The sequence below is a fragment of the Eutrigla gurnardus genome, assembly GCF_963514095.1.
Source record: "Eutrigla gurnardus genome assembly, chromosome: 6".
Classification (NCBI taxonomy): domain Eukaryota; kingdom Metazoa; phylum Chordata; class Actinopteri; order Perciformes; family Triglidae; genus Eutrigla; species Eutrigla gurnardus.
In genome coordinates, this window is record NC_139920.1 from 15,471,923 (window position 1) to 15,492,870 (window position 20,948).

At 43.3% G+C, this 20,948-nt stretch overlaps 1 protein-coding gene across 1 annotated transcript in view; it reads left to right on the top strand.

Annotated features, from left to right (window-relative positions):
• cachd1 (cache domain containing 1) overlaps nt 1-20,948 on the top strand; it is a 71,031-nt gene that overhangs the window by 40,838 nt on the left and 9,245 nt on the right. The window contains exons 4-21 of the mRNA XM_084011365.1: nt 397-503; nt 5,330-5,456; nt 6,574-6,718; nt 6,829-7,045; nt 7,175-7,324; nt 10,394-10,678; nt 11,030-11,179; nt 13,193-13,316; nt 13,410-13,527; nt 14,620-14,788; nt 14,924-15,066; nt 15,901-16,082; nt 16,886-16,996; nt 18,419-18,541; nt 19,147-19,246; nt 19,345-19,461; nt 19,885-20,045; nt 20,240-20,326. Of these exons, the coding sequence (XP_083867491.1) occupies nt 397-503; nt 5,330-5,456; nt 6,574-6,718; nt 6,829-7,045; nt 7,175-7,324; nt 10,394-10,678; nt 11,030-11,179; nt 13,193-13,316; nt 13,410-13,527; nt 14,620-14,788; nt 14,924-15,066; nt 15,901-16,082; nt 16,886-16,996; nt 18,419-18,541; nt 19,147-19,246; nt 19,345-19,461; nt 19,885-20,045; nt 20,240-20,326 (2,616 nt within the window). The remainder of the gene's footprint in view (nt 1-396; nt 504-5,329; nt 5,457-6,573; nt 6,719-6,828; nt 7,046-7,174; nt 7,325-10,393; nt 10,679-11,029; nt 11,180-13,192; nt 13,317-13,409; nt 13,528-14,619; nt 14,789-14,923; nt 15,067-15,900; nt 16,083-16,885; nt 16,997-18,418; nt 18,542-19,146; nt 19,247-19,344; nt 19,462-19,884; nt 20,046-20,239; nt 20,327-20,948) is intronic.

A 20,948-nucleotide genomic window follows, 5' to 3' on the forward strand; every position in this document is an offset into this window, starting at 1 on the left:
CCATGGAAAATATTATTCACCAGCCAATTACTCCTACTTTAATATGAGGTCTGGGCAACAGATGATATAGCCGGCGATACAATTCAGCTCATATTAAACACGCAGGATCTATTAGTTTCAACAGATGTTTCATGTAATTGCATTAACTTCATGGTCTCAAGTATATTTCTTTTCTATTTGCATAACTCGTGTAGATTATGTGTATTTTTAAAACATAAACATCGCCGTAAAGTCGAGAGGTATTTGCAAACCCGCGAGTTTGGTTTTATTGGAAATAAAGCTGCGAAGTAGTAAATCTGTCCGTGCTGAGGAATAAAATCCAGAGCTGCTCCACCAACAAATGAGTCGGACACGCTCTATAAATCTCTCCAATGTTGCCTGTTTGTGTGTATTTAGGTTTGATGGAAACTTCAATACCAACGTCTCCAAGACCATCTGCTGTGACAGACTTTCCCCCAACGTCAACAGCCGAGCTTTCAACCCTGGACGGGACCTAAACTCAGGTTTGTCTCACACACACAAACACACACACACACACACACACACACACACACACACACAAACGTCAACAAATGAACACACAAAGCTTAAACCATTTACACCTAAGATTAAATGTATTCCTACTACATGCAGGATGTTAAATAATTAAACATCAATTGCCATGGCAACCGGTTTTTAATTAAGAAGTTGTATTATCTTTTCCATTCTTCTTATCTTCTGAAATGTTAAAACGAGAGGACATTGATCTGAGGTGGAAATAATTAGCTCCCCACGTCTCCAGATTTTACAGTCTCTCTTGTGCTCCCTCACTCACTCTTTCTTCTTTCTGTCTCACCTCTTTTTTTCCCTCCATCCTCCGTTAGATTTTAAAATTATTTTTACAGCCTGAGAGATCAAATGCTCTTTGTTTGGCTTTGAACTCTGCAATTGTATTCAGGTAGCAACGTTTTTACCGTTGTCGTGAAAGCTCTTGGTCAATTCTGTTTTTGTCCCTCGCTGGAAAATGAAGCAGTCGTGCATGTTTTATTATAGTACGCACGTGCACGCTCAACACAATCCTCATAGTCGTACGAGACAGAGAGAGCAATGGAAAAACAGTTTGCCGGTGTTCTCGCTTGCCCTCACAGTACGTTTATTGAGGCTCCAGATTGCATGAATGCAGATTATTAGCATGTAAAACCCACATGCGTCCGTCTGCGTTTGATTAGGAAGAACCAAATTTTGATTATTACCTAATTTTGTAAGAACCAAAATCGCGAAAAGCCAACTTTCCCCCTCTGGGTTTTCTGTCCTGATGCCATTGGCTGGTTAGCGGTGTTCCCTCTGCTTCCAGAGAAGAAACCTCAAGCTGTATCACATGGGTTCATGACGCACACGTGCTGAATTTCAGAATTCACAATTCAACCCAATCAAATCGATCTGTTATATTTGCAATTGTTTTCAAATCCCCGAAATAATAAAAGTTATGTAAATTACCACAAACTTTCAGTTTTCTGCAGAAACAAATTTAAAATGCATTTTTGCAGACAGAGTCAAGTTAAAATCCAGCTTCAAATTCTGCTACCACCTTTCCTTTTACATACACAGGCTGTACATGTAGCATGTCTCGTCAGGCAGTGCTTCCTCCTCTGCTAATGATTGCTCCAACCAAGCAGCAACCTCCGGTGTTAAGAAATGAAGCTAATGCAGAAGTGCCCAAATCCAGTTGCTCAAATGTCTACTTGATGCAGACAATCCCCATAGAGCCCCATGTTAAAATGCCCATAAACATGCTCACAGCCTGCTAAAAACAACGACAGCCATTCATGAAACTATACGTGGGGTGAATTTTCATCTAGCCGTCTCCTCCGCCCGGCCCGGCTCCACCGGTGATCCGCCTCTTTGCTCCGACATCACTGCCAAGATGGCGACGTCGGAGCTAACCCACTTTGAGCTCCACAATTGCTCTTAACCAACCTACGGGTGATGTCACAGAGGTATTTTATACAGTCTGTGGCTCTGACCAAAAACCAAAACATTTAACTCGACACAAGTCATCTGTTTCTAATCACACACCTAAATTTAACCATTTGGGCTGCAAAGCTTGTTAACAGTCCTATATTGTAGACTGAATTCAGGTGAACAAAAAAAACTTCAACAAGCACTTTCAACTACATAGTTAGCTTGTTTATCGCAGGATTTAGCCAAATTACACCAAATCATTTTGGGCGTAATGGGCTACTCCCAAAATAGTTCTGGAGAGACTGCTAAAATGTGTCATTATCCTTCAAATGAAGCTCTTGTCGGATCATCAAGCGTTTCAGACGTCAGAAACTTTCTGTAAATATGACGGTGTGTGCCGTTTATCGTCATTCGGATGATTAATTGCATCTCTCCACGATTGGAGCGTGGCCATTCGGGAAAGATGAGCTCTCTTGCCTCCAGACATGTTCGGAGGACACTTGAGACAAACCAGTTTGTTCGAAGCACACTGCACACTGGATATCGCTCTTGTCCCCCTCTTCCTGCCGTTTTACAGGAAACTTCCAACATCATTTGTTCTTCTTCTGTTCTCCTTTGTCCCCCCCACCCCACCCACATTTTTTCCAGACGTCCCAGCCTGCTCCTCTCTCTCTCTGCTAACCATTCTTAATGACTGCCATTCATAACACGTCACCATCGGCTGGGTGTTCTTTTCCTTGCAGGCCAGTCACGGCAAGTTCAAGTTACCCCTCTCTTCTCCCCGTCCCTCACACTCAGCCCTCCTTGACCCCCACATTCCCAGCGCATTCATTCGCTCCCATTTATCTCAGCCCAGTCTAAACAAGGAGCTACAGAGGGGAAGGCAGGAGGGAGTGGGTGAGAGAGAGAGGGAGGGGGGGGGGATAATTGAGAGGGAGAGACTGATGAATGAAGGGGAAGAAAGACGGGGTGAGAGCTGAGTGAAATTGAGTCATTGTATTCTTTCCATCTTCTGTCCTCTCATCTTCAATTTGAGTTGTTTTTTAGGGGAGTAGGAAGGAGATAGGGAGAGAGATAGTGGGTGGGGGAGGCTTCATTCATGATACCAGCAGGTGAGAGTGAAAAAGGACAAATGAGAGATGACTGGTGGGGGAGTGCTGTGATTATGAGGACTGGTTTTATCCATCTTCCGTCCATTATTCCCTTCTTGCAGCCTTCATTTTGAAAACCTTGTGACGAGAGTGAAAATGTAGCACCACGAGCCATGCTACTGCCGAGCCATGCTACCGCCGAGCCATGCTACTGCCGAGCCATGCTACCGCCGAGCCATGCTACCGCCGAGGCTCTATGGATAAAAATCATACCCAGAGGATAAATCCTCATCATTTTGGTGATTTACCACCAGATAGAAGTTACCCTATATCTTGTTTAATAGTAGTATGTAGCGCCATTGTCAGCTCCATATTTTATTGTCCATTACTTTGCTTTCTGACCTATATTTATAGAACTGCTTGAAATTTAAATGAAAGAACGAGTCTTGATTTTTCTGATTGTCTATAAGAGTCTAATTCCTCAAATCATCTGGTGTGTTTGGGTTTGGAATTAGAAGCAGATGTATGTAAAGCAGGTCATTACAAACAGTGGGTATTAAGGTTGTGGGAAGTGGGCGTCATTTGGGTCCTATTTCTTTGGCTTGTTCATCCGTTTCCTGGAAGAGAGTGGAGCATTGTAGCCTGACAGATGTATACAGAGCCCTTCTTCCACTGTCAACACAGCTGAGAGTTTCCTGTTTATAAGAGCCTCGGAGGTGCTTTGAGTGACTGGGCAGGGATGATGTATGCAAGGACCTGCTGCGTCTCAAAAAAAGGACTTCTTTTACCACACGCATGCAGTCAGAGGTGTGTTTTGCTGCTGTTTGTAATGTTTGGCAGTCGGACGGGTTCATAGCTATTCTTTATCTATACATGTATTTAATTTGTTTTGGGTTCTAGTATGCGTTGAGTATTCGACATATGTTTTTCTGCCCCTCCCATAGGAAAAAATCAATGTGTTTGGCTGGCAATGTTGCCGGGAGGTTTGGAAAAGTTCAAAGCGGGTTCTTGTTAGCAGGTGATTAATTCAACGTGCTCACAGGCCAACAACCACATTTTGAGTCTATTTAGACCCAGCTGTTGTGCATGAATGGTGGTTAGCAAATCTGGCGAAGGCCATAGACTTACCGAACAAGGTATTCGACATCCTATCCGCCGGTGGAAAGCTTTACCCGAATAATAACAAATAGTCAGCTAAATGGCAAAATAGTTAGTGCATGTGTTCAGCTGCTAATGACCTGCAGAGACCACTGTGAATATTTATAAGAAGTGAAATGTTGTGCAGTGATACCTGGCTCTTCAAACCAAACGTTTGAAAATATGACATTGGACTGAATATTATAGATACATTTTTAGCTGGAAACAAGAAGTAGCCTTGTGTGACTATTGGAATTAAAGCAGACAGAAAACAGAAAACTATTTCAATTTTTCAGTTTGTTTCATAACCATACACTGAGTTTCTGAACTTGAATCCTGACTAGATGTACTGATCTATATTTATAGGATTAGTTTATTTAATAGCTTTAATAGCTGCATTATTGTTTTATGTTACTCTAAAGCCGACTCTGATGGCTACGCTCTGTTTCCTCCCACTCTGTCTCTGTTTTCGACCGCAAAGGGCCCAAAGTTTGTATTCGTGTCCCCCCCCCCCTCCCCCTCTCTCCCCCCCATCTCTTTGTGAAAGGCTGTTTTGTGTTGCGCGGAGCGGAAAGGAAGTTGCTGGCTTTGTGATGGGATCTCTGTGAAGATATTGTTGACTCTGTGACCCAGTAAAAAAAAAAAAAGAAATCCGTGTGTTGGTATTGAGCAAATACTCGGGCTCAGTGTCTCTGCAGAGGTGGTAGTTAAGGCTGTTATTTCAGCTCGCCTTGCACTCACGGCTACAACACAGACCCATTTCTGGCATCCAAATGAAAGAAATGCACTGTATTACTTTGCTAGTCGTGGAAGAGTTCAAACTGCTGCTTTTTCATCAAGGGAATGTATTCTGTGATAGGTGTGAATGGAGAAATGAATTTACATGTGTATACGTCATGTCCAGCCAGAGAGGGCTGCAATTAACTCCTCGTCACACCTGGTTGGGCAGATTTGCATAGATTCGAATTAGGTGTCAAAAGGCGTAACACAAAACAGACATAGAGAACTCACAGGATCAAGGGCATGATGGGAAATGCCCGACACTCCGCTCATCTAAGAGATGATTGGAGATATCGGATCATAAGAATATCAGGGTAAGCCAATCAGCGGACTCTTTTTGACCCCGTCCTCTGCTCCCTCTCTGTCTCTTCCCTCTGCAGTGTTGGCAGACAACCTGAAGTCCAACCCGGGGATAAAGTGGCAGTACTTCAGCTCCGAGGAGGGCATCTTCACCGTCTTCCCTGCACACAAGTTCCAGTGCAAGGGGAGTTACGAGCACCGCAGCAGGTACGTAGCCCGACTTCTCCTTTTGTTTCACTTTTATTTTATTGCCAAGTTCAAAGTCACCGTCAAACAACAGATATCGGTCTCTTGGCAAGTTCACAACACAGGCTGACTGACGTCGAAACCACATTAACTTGTTCCTGCCCTCATCCACCTCCCCCCTCCCCCACCCCTCCCCTCCTGTCAGTCAGTTGCTGTGGGGTGGCCAGGAGGGCAAGTTGATGGCACACCGCCCTCACACACCCTGACCACACATGCCCTTGGCAGGAATGTGGCTCTGTACCACTAAAGCCTGTCGGAATCTCACACCTCCAATGTTGTGGGCTTTTATTTGCGGTCTCTCTCTGTCTCTCTTTCTCTCTCTCTTTCTCTCTCTCTCTCTCTTTCTCTCTCTCTCTGTCTCTCTCTCTCTGTCTCTCTCTCCTTTTTTCCTTCGTCTGGCTGCTCCAGCCTCCAGCGAGCTGGCACACAGCCATGAGAGAAATGACGTTACTCAGCTTGTTTAAGTGTGAATGAGGCTTTGTGAGTACATCACTCCCCTTCTCCAGCCTGTGTTCACCCAGCAGACCACACACACACAGGCCCCTGCCCTCTGCACCCAACCAAGCTGATCATATACGTACATTAACGCATCCAGAAAATATCGAGATGATATATGAAGACCTAGTTTTAAGTTTTGTAATTCAAAAAAACAATTGACTTAAAGTAAAATTCCCTTTTTACAACTTTTGGCGCTCAAAGTCTTCCCGTATAGTTGTATAAAGACGTGCACATTTGGTTCTGGAATAATAATAACTGCAATGGCGGCGAGAAATGAAGAAAGTGTGGAATCTCCAGCAACAATAACAGTAAAGGGAACGGGATCTCTTGTGAAAACACTCTGACAAAAGCGTGAAAAAAAGAGCGAAAGACATAATGTTTAGTTAGCAGACATGTGAGACACGGTAAATATTGACTTATCTGTCATATATCAGATGTTTCCATCATTAATGCACTTAAATCAGATTTATTTTATATTGTTTAATGTTGTTATCACTATGCTGCTATGAGTGAATATTGTCTTTATTGTACGTACATTTAATGTGTGTGTGTGTGTGTGTGTGTGTGTGTGTTCCTGCAGGCCTGTGTATGTGTCTGCGGTGCGTCCCCAGTCTAAACACATCGTGGTGATGGTGGACCACGGAGCGTCTGTAACGGACACCCAGCTGCAGATCGCCAGGGACTCGGCCGTGGTCATCCTCAATGCTGTGGATGAACACGACAAGGTAGTGAAAGGGAATGGACGTCTCTCTTGAGCAGCTTTATTTACCAGAATGCATAGTTTAATGCTCGTCAAATATGCTCAAATCCATTTCTCACGACCGCTCCCCTCCAGATCTCCATCTTGTCGGTGGCAGAGGTGGTTCGCTCCTGTTCTCTGGACCAGTGCTATAAGAGTCTGCTCTCTCCGGCCACCAGCGAGACCAAGAGGAAGATGAGCACCTTCATCTCCAATATCAAGGCGTCGGACGGAGCCACGCAGCATGCAGCGGGCTTCCAGAAGGCCTTCCAGCTGCTCCGCAACACCAGCAGTCTCTGCAAACAGAGTGCCAGTAAGAACGTGTGCTGATGCTGCATATTAGGAGATGAATGCCACGTGGTCATATTTCACAATATGATCGACCGTCTTTGTCACTTTGTGGAGGATCACTTGACATGGTCTCGTTTGTGTCGTCTGTCAGCCACAGACATGGTGATCATCTACCTGTCGTCCGGCATCACGTCTCGAGAGTCGTCGGAGCAGGAGAAGAGAGCGACGCTCAGCGTGGTCAGAGAGGAGAACGGACACCTCAACAACTCTGTCATGATCCTGACCTACGCCCTCATGAACGGTAGGACACTCGGATTTACTCCTTTTTGTTTTACCGAGTGTTTGGAATTGGTTGGATTGGTTTTGCAGAACCTGGATTTTCTGCAAAAAAACATGTTTTTTCATTTAACATCAAGTGATCTGACAATGAACACAAAATGCAAATACAACTTCACTATTTCCCTCGACATGAACTGGTTACACCTAAGCACTGTGATGCAAATGGTTTCTTTAAATACTATTATCAAAGTGATTTCACTGTGGGGTGAAAATTATAAAAAAAAAAAGGGGAAAAATAAGGGCTTGTTTTTAAAATAAGGCCAGCATTTTACTTCCAATTTGGACTTTTTCACTGTAAAAGCACAGTGTAATAAAGTGTCTGTAGTATGATATAAACTAAGTTATCTCACACTTGTATACATTGTTTTGCTTTACTTGGGTATTTATAACAGCAGCCCAGCTGAAAAAACATGTTTTGGAGATAAAACCCAAAACACTCATTGAACATTAACCCTGTATCAGTCGCATATACTCCACATTCATTCTTCTGTGCGTGGAGCTGTTTTTGTGTTCGATAGCCATTCTCTGTTCTTGGGTACAATGTGTTCAAGAGAAGACTGAAGGTTAGAGAGGTGCTCAGAAACCTCAAAGGCTTGCGTGCGTGTTGGTGTGTCTGCTTCCTCTTCCTCTCTTATTGTCCTCGTCCGTCCATCTGCCTCCGTCCCATTCCCGCCTCTTTCTGCGACACACACACACACACGCACTCACTTCTGCCGTGCATGCATTAGTCCACCATTAATACAAATTGTTTTTTTGCATCTGAGAATGATAATGAGGTACATCTAAGCGAGGAGAGAGTGAGACTTCAAAGGGCGCGCTACTCGCTCCCTGTGTGTGACTGACAGAGGACCTTGGCGGTTTAAAGAGCTCCATGATGAAAAGGATGCAGAAATCTATCGGCCGCTGAGTTTATTAGCATTGCATATCCAAAAAAACATTTGTTTTGTTGCTGACGCTGTTGCACACAGCTGAAAGGCCCGCCGTGGGGTGTGCACGTCTTATTCCCTGCATCTCTTGCCAAATGTGAAGTGCTGATTGTTCGAGGAGATCAGCACGGCTGTGTGTGTGTGTGTGTGTGTGTGTGTGTGTGTGTGTGTGTGCTGTGTGTGTTGTGTGTGTGTGTGTGTGTGTGTGTGTGTTGGCAAGTATGTGCAAACTGACAACACATTTGTATTTAAAATGATCATCAGTCATTATTGAGGTAAATTAAGTGCAGATATTCTCAAGGCGTTAAATTAAAAAAAAGAACCTGTGTGTGTGTGTGTGTGTGTGTGTGTGTGTGTGTGTGTGTGTGTGTGTGTGTGTGTGTGTGTGTGTGTGTGTGTGTGTGTGTGTGATGCCCACCTCCCCCACCAGAGCTACAGTATGGTTGCTACCCTACCTTTTCGATCATTACCTGAATATAACTCAATGTAGTTTGCGTTAAGCTGTATTTTAGATTTTAACAGTTTGTGAAATGTTAGCAAATGCTGAAAATCCATGTTTCAATTTCCTCAAACACAAAGTGGCCTCTGAAATAGTTTCATATGTAAAACATTAGGTGTTTAGTCTAAAATCATACGAAATGGAGTGAATACCCACATTTGAGGCGCTTGTCTGACAAATGGATGAAACAATGAATTCCTCTTTTGTTAATCAGCTGTTCAGTTTTTAATTCTCTTCCATTCAACCAATCGACTGAATGTGTGATCTGATTCTAGGCCCTGTTTTTTAAAACGTAGGGCAATTTCATGTGTTTGATGGTTTAGTGGTGGCATCATGACTGGAGTAAAAACTTTGTCTCCAAATAGAACACACATTTGCTCTTTTATCTGTTTTCATGCATCATAGCTAATAACACTACTGTTGTGAAGAGAAGAGAGCACACGCTTCAATATAATTACCATAAAAACAGCCTTCATTAGCACACAGTTAAACAATTATTGTCAGTTTTTCTGGCAAATGATATCATGTCATTGTGACCTGCTGAAGCTGGGATACATCGCCTACGAACTGCAGGACAAACAATCACCTTTTGCATGTTTGTTTGGTTCATAAGATACATCGACTACATATGAGTGAGAAACGTGTGTTCACTCACAAGGAAACCTCACAGCTTCTTTGCAGAGGTGGATTTTTTTTTATAATGAATTCAGATTTTTCTACTAAGGACCATTTTCTCTACCCGTTGGAGACAGAAGAGTGGGGATGGATGCAAATGAAAGGGAACAGAAACCTGTGCAGTCAGCAAACTTTCTCCCTTGTGTCGGTTTGACATTGCCACCCATGACGACATTGCCTCCCTTCAGTCGCCCCGGCGTGATGATCAGCAGAGCCTCGGCATTAAAAAGGGATTCGGCTGTAATCCAGTCAATGATTGGATACTGGCAGACATTCAGTGCTCTATCCTTCCCAATAGGTCGTGGGATGCCAAATATTCCAGGTGACAGCTGTAGGGGCCCGGCCGCGGTTATCCACCCTCCTCCAAATGACCTTACGGGGCTCGGAAACATCGAGTCCGAAGGGTGCATTAACCACTCGGCTGCATAACTTCTTTAAAGGGATGAGGGATGTCTTCATGTCATGATCTCTAAGCTTCATGACATGATGCACAGGATTGAACAAATGAAGCTTATAGAGATCACGAAGCCGGGTTCACAAGTCGGGAGGGCCTGCATGGATGAAATGCCTCTGCTGCTGATGCCAAATATGTTTGGGAAAGCCATATGGCAGCCTGTAGTATGTGCTTTGATTCATGATCCCTTCCTAATGCAAGTCTCTCGCTGCTTAAACCTGTGAACTGCGTGAGGTTAAATCATTCATAGATTGTTGACGAACTCAGCCGATGTTTGTTGGCAGCTCCTTGAAGGTTTTTTGTTTTTTTACAGCCAGAGGCCTTTTTTTCCCCATAATAATAGGAGCCATGCACTACTCTTTTTACCTTCTTTCTACTGCTCCTCTTCGTTTCCACAGTTTTTCTGTTCATCTGATTGGATCAAATACATGATGACTCTCCCTATTATCCTTAATTCTCTGTCACATCCCCTTCCAGAGGGAGTAACCGGCCTGAAGGAGCTGGCCTTCTTGAGGGATCTCGCCGAGCAGAACTCTGTGAAGTACGGCGTGGACCGAATGTCGGAGCGAGGCCGATTCTCTGCCGCGTCCTCGTCGGGATCGGCGGGAGCTTCCGCGATGCCGGTGGTGAAGGGAAGCATGATGGTGCTGAACCAGCTGAGTAACCTGGAGACGACAGTGGGCCGCTTCTACATCAATCTGCCCAATCGCATGATCGACCTGGCCCGCTTCAGCCTGCCCTACTCGGACCCCATGGGAGACGGTGGGTGCTTTGGTCAAAGAGTCTGGACTCATGTTGGATGACATTTGAATTTTTGGTCAAATAGCGAAGGTTCTCATCCTGAACAACTTTAGATCAGTTGGACGTTATATCTTGTTTATTTAATGCATACAAAAGCAGAAATGTAAAATTCTGAGATTGTTGCCAGGGGCGACATAAATGAGATTTGGATGTGCTGGTAGGCTCATGTGTTACCTTTGGACAGATGAAGAGCATATTGATCTTCTTATCTAACTCTATACATGTTTACTGAATGAAAACGGTTACATTTGTATCCTGTATTCTGCTGCCGTTGCATGACCTTTACTTAGATCCTTCCTTTTCTTTCCACAGGGTTTATAATGACCGTGAGCCGGCCGTGTTATTTCGGCAACCTGCTCCTGGGCGTGGTCGGCGTGGACGTGAATCTGGCCTACATCCTGGAGGATGTCACCTACTACCAAGACTCGCTGGCCTCGTACACGTTCCTCATCGACAACAAAGGTCAGTCGCATAGAGACGGGCGAACAGCAGCAGTCGAAGCCAAATGAGGCTTTAGATCACGACCGCCTGTTCTTCTCTAAGAGAAGTTTTCTCCATGTGCGGGAATAACGGGTCGTACAACAGATTAGATTTCTACGTCGGTAACAAAACAAGCACCGATCAGGAATAATGTTCCTAGATGTCCACAGAAGATTTCCCTGCGTATTCAATCTTTATTAACCTGAGAGAAACGCTCCTAATGGTTGGAATGGTTGGTGTTTTTGTTTCACATACAACTGGAACTACACGTTATTTTGTCTGTTCCAACTTCCTCCGGTGCAATTACCCCTTGTTAGACTTGATTGACATCGTCATGGTTTTGCGCTGGCACTTCTTTGACGCTTAATTCTCCGTTGAGCCATGCCTCAGTGTGCTGCCACATCCACGGCGGTAGAGCTCGTGTCCGGTCCCAGTTTGTTTTGGCCTCTTGACTAAAGCACTGGTGCTGCACAGCAGGTGAGCTGTGCTCTGTGGGCCCGGGGAGCAGGGACATTAATGGACGGGGTTGTGCGAGATGGAACTACAGCTACAAACGTGTTCCCCTGATGTATACTGAGTAATAGTGGCTACAATAAAACCAAACGTGGTGACAGTGTTCTCCTGAAATAAAGGCTGAAATGAAAAGTTGCATTAGTTTGGTTGGCGTTTACCATTTACCTCAATGGTTTAAATACGTGTTTAACATCATAATTATTCACTATTAGACTGTGAGTGTCACTCCTCTGCTGCGCCATTCAAACAGTTTCTTTTTTCTCTCCTTCAAAATGATTATTATAATAAATATGCCACCAAATTGTAGTTTATTACCGTGCCATGCTTATTAGCAGTGACTCGGTAAACATTGATGAATGATTCCCATTAAAGTTATTAGCTGACATTCAAATCGTCTGCTGGCAATTAGAGTGTAGGTAAATACGTTTAGGTAAATACACAGCTGACAAGAAGCTTCCGGACCGGAGACTTAAAATAACAGGTGAGTATGTTGAAATGTGAAATATTTGTGCGTGGGAGGCATTTATCTAATGTTGACCACGATTAAACAAGCTGAACCTGAACCGGGTTGTGTAGGGATTTCTGTATAATTCATATCAATGCTCTGTCTATTTCTATGTGTAGACAGTGATGCTTGGTCTAATACAGCAAAATGGATTCTCTTTAAAGAGGCTGAGACAGCACACAAAGCAACACGCTCTGTTTTTCAGAGTCTATTAGAACGGTGTCAAAAACACATTTGTTTGTTTATATATATATATATATATTTAATATTTTAACGTTGCATCGAGAGGAGCATGGAAATGAGCAACACCTCAGCAGCTTTGATGTGATTTAATTCAAATATGAAGTGTTTTCATGCCCAAAGGTTCTTTGTGAGTGATCCACCCTGTTGTTTTTTTTTGGACAGACTCCAAGTATTTACTTCCTAATGTATATGGTGTGACTAACAACAGACAATTAAAAACTGTTTTCCTAACCTTGAAGTATATTAGCTTTCCTTATTGCTCAGGCTTTTTTGCTAATATGTTTTGATAAGGAGGAGGCTCTATGCTGGTTAGACTTGGAGAAGCAAATAGTGCTAAAAAAAGAAACAAGTTAGCTAGAATGTGGCATTTAGACCCAACCATATCCAGAAACAATGATCTACGCATTGCAGTATATAATTATATTATTGGTGCAAGGTTTTCCGTCTTTCTAAGATGTTTGATGAATGGGGCTTCAGACATGACAAGATCTTAATTAACTTCAATTTTCTGAGCAGCATCTTTTTGACGTATGAATGGATACTATGTACATCAAAGTGCACCAGTCGTGTCCTCAGTAATCAACCCTTTTCACATCACTTGTTGCATTTAATGACTGTTGTAAATTCAAAAGCTTTGCCTCTTACCTGACACAAGACATCCCGTTTTTCCCAATCGTGCTGTGTATGTGCTTATATATATGCTTATGTATATGCTTTTTTGTTTAATTTCCCAGGTTACACCTTGATGCATCCATCACTGACACGGCCCTACTTGATGACAGAGCCTCCTCTTCACACTGACATCATCCACTACGAGAATATCCCAGGTTTCCCTGTTGTACGGCAGAACATCCTCAGGTAACTGAAGACGAGGAGTGCCTTCAAAAAAAAAAACACTTGATGAATGCGTATCATGTTTTATGTGTATTTTTGATGATGTATTTTTTGCAGCCTCCCTTTGGGCAGTCAGGTCATTTCTGTCCCAGTCAACTCCTCCCTGTCCTGGCACACCAACCGACTCCGGGACAACAGCAAGGACGCATACAACGTCAGTTACGCGTGGAAGCTGGTAGGTGTCCATACAAGCCATGTAGAGGCTGAACGTCTGACACGTGTTGACTAGGGAGATTACATTTCACAGTCCAGCGTTTTGCCTCGATTAAAAAAAACAAATAAATTCTGCTCACTATTTTATACCCACAATTGAGCAATTTTGCACATAATTATGTCAAACAAAGAGCCTCATGTTTTTCCCAAAGAAAAACTAATGTAACAACGAAGAGTTAAACACATGATGCAACTGGACACAGTGTTTTGTTTCCAGAGAACATTTGTAATTTAACACATGTGTCGATGGAGTAAATGTGAGCAAACAGATCTTTTTTTGAAGCACTCAGCAGATATAAATGATGATCTCATATACTTCCTCTCTATTGCATCCATCTCTGTCTATAGCTCTTCATCATTACTGTACAGCTGTCTTAAAGCAGATTAATGCTCCCAGCCTTTATGTCTCCGCCGAACATCCGCCACCTTAAATGAGTAAGAACCCCGAGTGCTCCTCCACCCAGTATCTGCTTTTCCTCTCCGACCCAGAGGTGTCACGTTTAAGGAACAAATGGCTACAGAGCAGCAATAACATCATGTCACGTCTTTTTGATTTCTGACGTTTGGATTTTTCTTTTGGCAGAAGCAAAAATATCACACGTGATTTAGGCATTTCACTTTAAATCTGTTTTAAAAGCTTTTGACATTTAGTTTTTTTTTTGTCACACAGGTGCTCAAGTTCAAAAATGTCACCTTTTGCCTTGAGTTTGGCTGCTTTCTCTGTTTCTTGAAATGAAGTTTCCAGAGCCAAAAAAAATTCCCATAAAGAAAAATTGAGAAGTCTTTTTTTTTGTCTTTTTTATGACACATAATGTCCAGGGGAATCCTTTATGAGTGGACCATGTTTTTGTGCTTTGTGACCAGAAATTAGACAAAACATAACTTGGGACCAAGTTATCTTCTCATTATTTTAAAGTACTAACCTGCCAAAAAAATGCTACAGTAGGTAACTATCATATGTATAACTGTCGATCTTTGCATCCAGGAGCATTGTCTGTCTTGTTCTTTCCCAGGGATCCGACTTCACCCTCCATTCCTGTCTTTCACCTTGTAGGTTCAGGACACGTCGTTCATCCTGTGCATCGTGTACGTGCAGCCGGAGATCCCAGTGAAGCATCTGAAGAACCTGAACACCGCTCCCAGCTCCAAGCTCCTGTACCATCGCTTAGACCTGCTGGGTCAGCCCAGCTCCTGCCTGCACTTCAAACAGCTCGCCACAGTTGGTGAGAGAGAAAAAAACACCTGACTAATATATAATAACTTGGAGGAACGTGTGCAAACTTTCGTTTTTTTATCCGTAGTCAGCTCTTATAACATTGATTAGCATATCTGACTCCCCCTTTCCGTCTCTTTCCCAGAATCCCCCACGGTGATGTTGGCAGCAGGTAGTTTCTCCTCCCCCTACGAGCACCTCAGTCAGCCAGAAACAAAGCGCATGGTGGAGCACTACACCGCCTACCTGAGCGATAACACCAGGCTCATAGCCAACCCGGGCCTAAAGGTAAACAAGCGTTGAAACACACAGACGCAACTCACGGCAACGACGCAGGGGTTAATGTTGTTTACTTGACAAACACATGTCCAGCAGTCCGGTTACAGGCATGTACGGGCATGTTCCTATTCTTCATGTAGAAGCACACTCAAAGTATGGGATGTAAACTTGTTTTTTAAAGTACTATTAGTTTTTTTTAATGCAACGTACTTACAAAAACTGGCAAACTTTGACATCACAACTAAAATTCATACTTTTGTAACGAAGCTCTGCATCTTTAAGGAGAGGGACAAGCCCCCACGTGGTTTTGGCAGCCTGTGTGCATTCCAGTCCCGGCGGGGGGAGAAGGGGGTTAGAGTTTGAACTCTAAGCCCTAGTCCCAGCTCTGATTCCCAGGCTAGTCTTAAAGGCCCCCTCCGGTGACCTCATCACCCCTTTCAAACTTGGAAGCCTCTCTGAAAATGCTACTGCTGTGTGATTTTTCAGGGTGTTTTTCAGGTCTTTAGGGCTAATCGAGTCCCGTTTATTTCTAAACCTGGTGTTCTGAGCCTTGCGATTTGTGATTATGCTGTCATACAATAGATATATCTTGAACAGCAATACTAGAGTAGTTTAGGTGTGTTTGAATTGTCACAACATTTTTTTTTATTTCAGTGTTGTTTGTGGGTAGACTGAACTTTGCAAACGTTTTAGCCAACTTTAATTTCAGGCTCTCTCAGACTCATTCTTTTCTAGGGCTTACTCGACCTTTTCTCCTCTCCTTGTTTACACCATCTTTTCTCTTTCTCCCCCTCCACCCTCACCGTCCCTCTCCTCTCCCGGCTCCCTCCATCTCCTCTGCAGTCCTCTGTCAGGAACGAGGTTATGGCGACCAGTCATGTCACGGATGAGTGGATGACACTAATGGAAATGAGTAGCCTCAACTGCTACATTGTGCGGCGTTACATAGCAACGCCCAGCGGGGTTCTCCGGATTTACCCGGGATCACTGATGGACAAAGCCTTCGACCCGACCCGCAGACAATGGTGAGGCTTACTTTGGTGTGTGTGTGTGTGTGTGTGTGTGTGTGTGTGTGTGTGTGTGTGTGTGTGTGTGTGTGTGTGTGTGTGTGTGTGTGTGTGTGTGTGTGTGTGTGTGTGTGTGTGTGTGTGTGTGTGTGTGTGTGTGTGTGTGTGTGTGTGTGTGTGTGTGTGTGTGTGTGTGTGTGTAAAATGATCATCAGCCATTATTGAGTTAAATTAAGTGCAGATTTTCTCAAGCTGTTGAATTATAGTTACTTTTTAACATTACACAAAAAGTTTTTCCTCACAAGATAGTATTCTGGGAAGATTTGTGATTCTCAGCACTTAGAGTAGAGCTCTATCACTGTGCACAAGGCTTTTTGTCATATCCATAACAAAATGATTTTACCTTACAAGTGTCAACCCTGCTTTAATTGCTATTTTTTCATACTATTTTTCAACAAATGTGTACAGAGAGTAATGAAACATAGCTTATGTATACAATTTATGCATATAAACACACTCGACAGATAGAATAAGAAAAGAAAAGAGATAATCACAATAATTAAATATTTTTTGTCAAAATAGCAATCTTATTAATCAGGTAAAATGAGAATAAAACATCCTCTCATATTCAGTGCATCAATTCAATCAAGAGTTGATATGATCATTAATAAATTGGGGCAGTGTATTCAACAGTTTTTTTGTATGTAGTCAAAACTTGGATATAACCTGTAAAGGCACCCTTACAAGGTATTTCATTTACTTTGTTTGCCAAGATAAAAATGCAGACTCAATGCGTTTTTGTCTGACCGTGTGATGTGTAGGTACCAGCATGCTGTGGCTAACCCCGGTCTCATCACGTTCACGGGACCGTACCTGGATGTGGGCGGGGCGGGCTACGTGGTCACCATCAGCCACACCATCCACGCCTTAAGGTAAGACCATGAAGGTGTATTTTACAAGTCAAATATCCTGATCATCTGGTTAATTGAAGTTTTTTAAAGTTAGACTATGTGATGCTTGGAAATAAAATTAATAATAATCTCTAAATAAATGTTGAAGTCATCAGCTACTTGGGCTGGTATGACCAGTAGCTTAAGGTGGCTAATGTTAGCTAATGCTATCACACTTGCTACTAATGTTAGACTGTGTAACCTTACATTTTTACACCTCAGTGTTTTTATAAAAGTTAAAAAAAAAATCGTAAACACACCAAAACTTACTAGGAAACAAGAAAATCATGGGAAATGAAGGGACTATTTATCTGTTATTAACCTTTTAATAGCTGATGAATGTTTTTAAGCATGTCCAGCCAAACGTTGCTGTTTTGGTTCACTCTCACCACTGCGTTGGTGTCGTGTTCAGCCCAGCAGGCAGCTGTTTAAAATGACAATGTTGTGAACACGCCCGTCGTCCACCACCTACTCACAGCAGACAGACTCCGTTAGCAGCTAGCTGGAGAACATAGTGGAGCAATTAGCAGCTAAAGGGACACGTGTTCCCCTCGGGAGTTGGTGGAGACCAAAAAAAGAGCTAAAAGAGAGTGAATTGTTGGACAATACGTTGCTTATACTTTTAAAGGTGACAATGTGTCACTGGGGTTTTCCTAACTCTGTGATAAAATGATCTGCAGTGTATGATTCTATGAGCCGAGGCATCATTGTGGTCTGTCGGGCCCTCGGCCCTGGAGTCATTTCAGCGCGCCGTCTCTGAAGATAGGAGATCACTTGAAAGAGGCCAATAACCATTTTAGATTAATGGCTGTGTAATATCATGTCCTCAAGTAGCTGCTCTTCCAAAACGCCTTTGAGCGAAGCCACTGTATACCGGCCAGCTCCTTGAGCTCTGGTGTAAAGAAGTGGTGTACTACCCCGTGCTTCAGCCAATTTTCATAGCAGCTGTAGTCCAATTTTATTTTGGACGCATTCTCTGTGAATTGAAGGCTGTAACTGCGGCCGAGATTAAAGAGTTTGTTTCTAGTTCTGTGAGCTTAAAATACAATGTAGCGCCACGACACCACATCTCAGTAGCACAAAAGGAGCTGTTTACCACGGTCCATGCTGATGTTCACGTAAACATCCAGCATCGGTGTGTGATAAGTCAGGATTAGTGTGTTGATGACCGGTTCAGTAAGCATAACATTGCAATGCTTGTGTAAACACCGTTTTAAAGTGTGTGTACTGTGTTGTGTGAATGTGTGTAATGAAGATTTTTTTTTGTGTTTGGTGTGGGTTTCTGTTTTCCATCAAGTAACTAATTTCAACTGAGCATACAGCTTTACACACAATAACAGCAAACAAATTCAACTTTGTGATGCTTTCCTGACTTCTGTCTTCTGTCTCCTCCACTCCTCCCAGCTCTCAGATGGCCCCTGGCTATGCAATAGCAGTGATGGGTATAGACTTCACCCTACGCTACTTCTATAAGGTCCTACTGGACCTGCTGCCCATCTGCAACCAGGACAAAGGCAACAAGATCAGGTAGGAAGGGGAAGGATCGGATGGTTGTCGGACTCGTCTTTTCTTCTCTTCATCATTCAAACCATTTCTGGTTCTTGGTCTATTTCCTCTTTTGCTATTTCCCTGGAGGGTGGCTAAACGTCTGTTTTCCTGCACAAGAATTAAACTTGCAGAGAGGAAAAGAAGAGAAGAGGGAGGGGAGGAGAGATAAGCTGATTAACACAGCATTCCTGCCGGAGATGTGGCATTGCTGCTGTCTCAGTCCTACATACTTTCTCCGGCTTTTATGTTCCTCTTCCTTTTTGTTTTTTTGTTTTTTTTCTCTTCATCCGCTTTCTTCCAGCAGCTCCTCTCCCCTTCCCCTGTCTCCCCCACCCCACCCCCCTCTTCCTCTGCACTTCCTTCATGCTCTCTCTGTTGGTGTTCAGGAGCCATATAAAACAGGATTAGATCAAAGGGGGGTTGGTGCAGAGAGTCACCGTATTTGGCATATTGAGGAATGGAGGGAAGTCGAAAGGAGTAATATTTTGCAGGTTGAAGTTGAGTTAAGCATTGGGGGGCAAAAAGAGAGAGTCAAGATTTGTTTAAGTTATATTTACATATGTTTTTGTGTGCATACATTGCAGGTGCTTCATCATGGAGGACAGAGGGTACCTTGTCGCTCACCCCACTCTCATTGACCCCAAAGGTCACGCCCCTGCAGAGCAACAGCACATCACACACAAGGTAAAGGGCCAGGAACTAATATACAAATGCTTATATTATTATTTTCATGTTTATTTTTCTTTCAATGCCTCATTTTTACCACCTGTCTTTCATGGTAGGAGCCACTGGTGGCTAACGACATCCTGAACCATCCCAACTTTGTCAAGAAAAACCTGTGCAACAGCTTCAGTGACCGCACCGTGCAGCGCTTCTACAAGTTCAACACCAGCATCATGGTACGTCTGCAAAAAACAAGACAACCACCGCACATAGAATCCATTCTACCGTTCTACTCAGGACACACAAGGACACATGCTCCTCCAGGCCTTTCTCATCCGGATGTGAACATGTGGTAGATTAACACTGCCACCTTGTGGTCGTTCCTTGGTGTTGCAACCATGAATTGTCCCTATACTGTAGACTATAATTCTTATAAAGCTGCAGTGTATTTTTGTGTAGTTAAAGTCTGAGAGTATATATTATTCCAATTTAAGGTCTACAGCTTGAAAGTTATGAAGTTATGTCTTTCAACACATGCTTCATTTTGACGTTATTATGGATAATTGTGAAGAGGCCTACATTTTTTCTTTTGATTTCTTTTAGATAGAATTTATAAGTTATTTATTTAAAAAAAAGTACATTTCATGTCTTTCTCATAGGGCGACCTAACCAACCTGGTCCATGGTAGTCATTGCTCCAAGTACCGTCTGACCCGAATCCCTGGCACCAACGCCTTTGCCGGTATCGTCAATGAGACGTGTGACTCACTGGCGTTCTGTGCCTGCAGCACCGTGGACCGACTCTGCCTCAACTGCCACAGGTCATTCACTGTTTACCTCTCGGGCCCTTGATGCTAAAATCCAACAATATGACAATAAGACACACGTCTGAGTTTAGTGAAGATCCAGATCTGACAGTGTGTTTCTGCAGCAAGGTCATAATGGACTGAATAGTTATGACGGGGAGAGAAAAAGAAGACCTAACATGTGACTGTTGTGGTGTTTTTTTTTTTAGAATGGAGCAGAATGAATGTGAGTGTCCATGTGAGTGCCCCCTGGAGGTCAATGAATGTACCGGCAATCTCACCAATGCTGAAAACAGGTCAGTACACACTGCATTACATTATATCCACAGATTGTACTTTGTTTGTGAGTTATGTCGTGTGATGTAAAATGAGAAAAACGTTTAAAAAACGAATAGATGGGGGTGCTCATCAAGGCGGAGTCTGTCCTGCCGCAGCTCAGGTCCGAGTCCGGGCCCTTAGCATCCCACTCTCTCCCCGCTGCTGTTTCCTATCTCTTATCAAAATCTAGCAGAAATGCCAAAAAAAAAGATCTTAAAAACTGTACTGTTGGAGCAAAAAGTCTGAAGGCTGGTTGCACCACAGACCACTGGAGCACGTAATAACAGGCCAGAGGGGAAACCATAGTTTGTAATACTAGGATTTTACATTCAATTAAAGGCTCAGACTCTGTGTGAAATGTTGAGTGTGTCGCACCATCGAACTATCAGTCACATCCCAGAGAGACGGTCTCCATAGAGACGAATAAGAGTGTTCCTTCAAGATCTATTACTGATAATAAACTAGAATGCTAAATTAACATGCTAGAGGCCAGAATAAACTGTAGTCATGCCGTGCCATAAGTCAGAATTCACATTACGACTAGAGGGATCAAAGCAGCCGCAACGTCAAATAGAGCCCGGGGTTCAAAGTATGGAGGGT